Raw genomic sequence first — 3,214 nt, 5'->3', positions numbered from 1 at the left:
GTTTGCTTTCCAATTGGGTGTTTTTTGCTTCTTCATATTTCAAATCTTTGACTTGATTCTTGGGATCCTCTAGTCTGCTGTTGGGATCTCTGTATATTATTCTTTATTTCAGTCAGTGTATGCTTAATTTCTGATTGGTCCCTTTTTCATATCCTTGAGGGTCTCACTAAATTTCTCAGAGGTTTCTAGAAGATTCTTGAGTAGCCTTATAACCATGGTTTTGAACTCTATATCCAGTAGTTTGCTTTCCTCCATTTTTTTCATTGGTGACATGTTTCTTTGTCTCTGCATTTTGGCTGCTTCCCTGTGTTGATAGAGTGGCTTTCTGTGCTAGGTGTCCTATAGGGCCCATTTGCTCAGCCTCCCCAATTACCTGAGGTGGACACTCTTGGTGCACCCCTTTGTGAGCTGTGTGCACAGTCTTGCTGTAGTTAAGCCTTGATTGTTGTAGGTATCACTGGGAGGAATTGACTTCCAGGCCAATTGGCTATGAGGACCAGTTGTGTCTACAATGGGAGAACTGCTGTGCTGGAGACACCCTTATGGGGCAGGACTTGCTTCAGTGGGGCTTTGGTGCTCACTGAGTCTGCCCCTTGAGTGTGTCTCTTATGGATGTGAAGAGTTGTGATCCGGTATGGTCTCACACTGACCACTGGGTACACTGGCTCTTGGATCTCCAAGGAGGTGCAAAGTCAGCCACTGCCTGAGGCCACCCAGCAGGAGCTACAGAGAGATCTGCAGATTCCTCCTCTTTGTTTGGGGTTTGGAAGTGCCCAGATGAGGCCCAGCTGTGAAGCAATGCAGGCTGCTGCTGCAGGGCCTTAGACCTTCTTTTAGAAGCTTTGGAGCTCTCTGACCCAGCTGCAGTTTGTTAGGTTTTAGGTTGCAAAAGGACAGGCCATTCATATGCAAAATCTGCTTCGCATAGCTTGGGTGGGGTTGTAAATTGGGTAGGGCAGGGTCTCAGGGAATCACCGGGGCAGAGCAAACAGCAATGGCTGCCAGTCAGCCCTGCCCTGGAGAAGTGCCCGGATCCTTGTGTTCCGCGGCCCCGTGCAGGAACAGTGATTGCTGCAAGCACCTCTGAGAGAAAGCGGCCCTTGCATTCTGACCCGATGTCCGACAGTCCAGTTTCTCCCTGTATGAGTCTGGGTCCCCAGAGTCTCACCTGGTACTGGAGTTCAGAGCAATCGGGAGCTTGTATCTCCCTCCCGATTGAAAAAAACAACAGTGCACCCAGTTGCCAGCCCATTGCGCGCGGGCCTTCATACCTCCGCACTTCCGCATCTCCGCACCTCTTACCAGTCTCAATGCGCTTTTTTCTTTCCTTCTAGTTGTAGAACTTCCACTCAATCAGCTTTCCCGTGGTTCTTGATGATATTTGTTTTGTCTTTTAGTTGGAGTTTTGATGTGGTTGTGAGAGGCAGCAATTGCAGGTGCTTACCTATGCTGCCATCTTGGTTGTCCTCCAAAAAATAACTTTTTGATACCTCCACATGTCCAAGTTTAATGACCCAACAACTGACAGCTTATAGTGAAATGGACTATAATTGAGTCTTAAAAATGTAATTTTCTGCCATTTATTCTAAATAAATTATAACATTGAAAAAGTTTATTGTTTTCATGACAAAATTGGCAAATGAACTTGATTATAATTTCTGTTTGTGATGAAATGTATTTTAGGAATAATAAATTCTGGTGTTTTTTATTAGCAGTATATTCTTTTGATAGAATCTTAGGCAGTCGTATAAGCTGTGTTCTCTATATACGTTAAAGGCAATAATTTCAAAATTGGCATTCAATAAAATAAATTTCTAGAAATTACTAGTTTAATGCTGGTTACTTTTGACATATGGAAATATTTATATAGTTATTTTGGTTACTTATCTGAATATTTCTCATTAGGTGAATTTAGAAAAAGTCACATGATTCATAAGTATATCATTATTTTAGTCCTACTGTGACATTGTTTTTAGCTTTTCCTAGTAACTGAAGTCTGACTTTTTTTCTTAAATAGAATTCTCCCAGCTCTTGGTTACATCAACCCACCCCTGTGACCTCAGCAGATGGTATTGGATTACTTAGTCACATTCCTGTCAGACCTTCCAGTGCAGAGCCTCATCGGCCTCTTAAAATTACAACACATTCCAGTCCACCATTGGCAAAAAGTTTAGTAGACCATCATAAAGAGTAAGTTCACCAATGCTTAAAACTTACAAATGCCTTGTCTTTTATCGTTTTCTTATTTCATTTTCTAAGCAAGTTATTTTAAGTTAATCTCTTAAAACTGGGATTTGAATAAGTACTATTCTTTCAGTTTTGATTTACTTGATAATTTTAGAATACATGGAAAATCGTGTTTCACTTGTATAATAGAACTAGATGCACAAAATTCGTGCAAGAGTAGGCCTTTCTTCCCTCCGGCACCCGGGACCCTGGCTTCATCGGGAAGGTCGTCTGGAAGGATGTCCGGTCTAATTTAGCATATTATGCTTTTATTATTATAGACTAGAGGCCCGGTGCACAAAAATGTGTGCACTCCAGGGAGTGCACTCAGCCCGGCCTGGGTTCTCTCAAAGTCTGGGACCCCTGGGGGGATGACCACCTGCTGGCTTAGGCCCACTCCCCGGGGGATTGGGCCTAAGCTGACAGTCAGACATCCCTCTGGCAACCCAGGAGCCCTCGGGGGATGTCCACTTGCCAGCGGGGAGCAGGCCTAAGCTGCAGTCTGACATCCTTAGCCCTGCTGAGGAGGCGGGAGAGGTTCCCACACCACCACTGTACTGGCAGCCGGCAGCCTGGCTTGTGGCTGAGCAGAGTTCCCCCTGTGGGAGCACACTGACCACCAGCGGGGAGCTCCTGCATTGAGCGTCTGCCCCCTGGTGGTCAGTGTGTGTCATCGTGACCAGTCATTCCCAGTGGTTCTGCTGTTAGGGTCAATTTGCATATTACCCTTTTATAATATAGGATAGGGGCCTGGTGCATGGGTGGGGGCCGGCTGGTTTGCCCTGAAGGGTGTCCTGGATCAGGGTGGGGGTCCCGCTGGGGTACCTGGCCAGCCTGGGTGAGGGGCTGAAGGCCGTTTTCAGACTGGTCACACCCCCTTCATGGTGGGGGTCCCCGCTGGAGTGCCTGGCTAGCCTGGGTGAGGGCTGAGGCTGTTTTGCAGGCTGCCACACCCCCTTCAGGGTGGGGGGTCCTGCTGGGTGCCTGG

The 3,214-nt window shown here is 46.5% G+C and overlaps 1 protein-coding gene across 7 annotated transcripts in view; it reads left to right on the top strand.

The window, feature by feature from the left end:
- JMJD1C (jumonji domain containing 1C) overlaps window positions 1-3,214 on the top strand; it is a 172,418-nt gene that overhangs the window by 126,271 nt on the left and 42,933 nt on the right. For all 7 annotated transcript variants that reach the window (XM_023754618.1, XM_023754616.1, XM_023754620.1 and 4 more), the window contains one exon: window positions 2,018-2,190. In XM_023754618.1, the coding sequence (XP_023610386.1) occupies window positions 2,018-2,190 (173 nt within the window). The remainder of the gene's footprint in view (window positions 1-2,017; window positions 2,191-3,214) is intronic.

This window comes from Myotis lucifugus, unplaced genomic scaffold, assembly GCF_000147115.1.
Source record: "Myotis lucifugus unplaced genomic scaffold, Myoluc2.0 scaffold_62, whole genome shotgun sequence".
In the NCBI taxonomy this organism is placed as follows: Eukaryota; Metazoa; Chordata; class Mammalia; order Chiroptera; family Vespertilionidae; genus Myotis; species Myotis lucifugus.
This window is presented reverse-complemented; position numbering and strand designations above follow the sequence as displayed.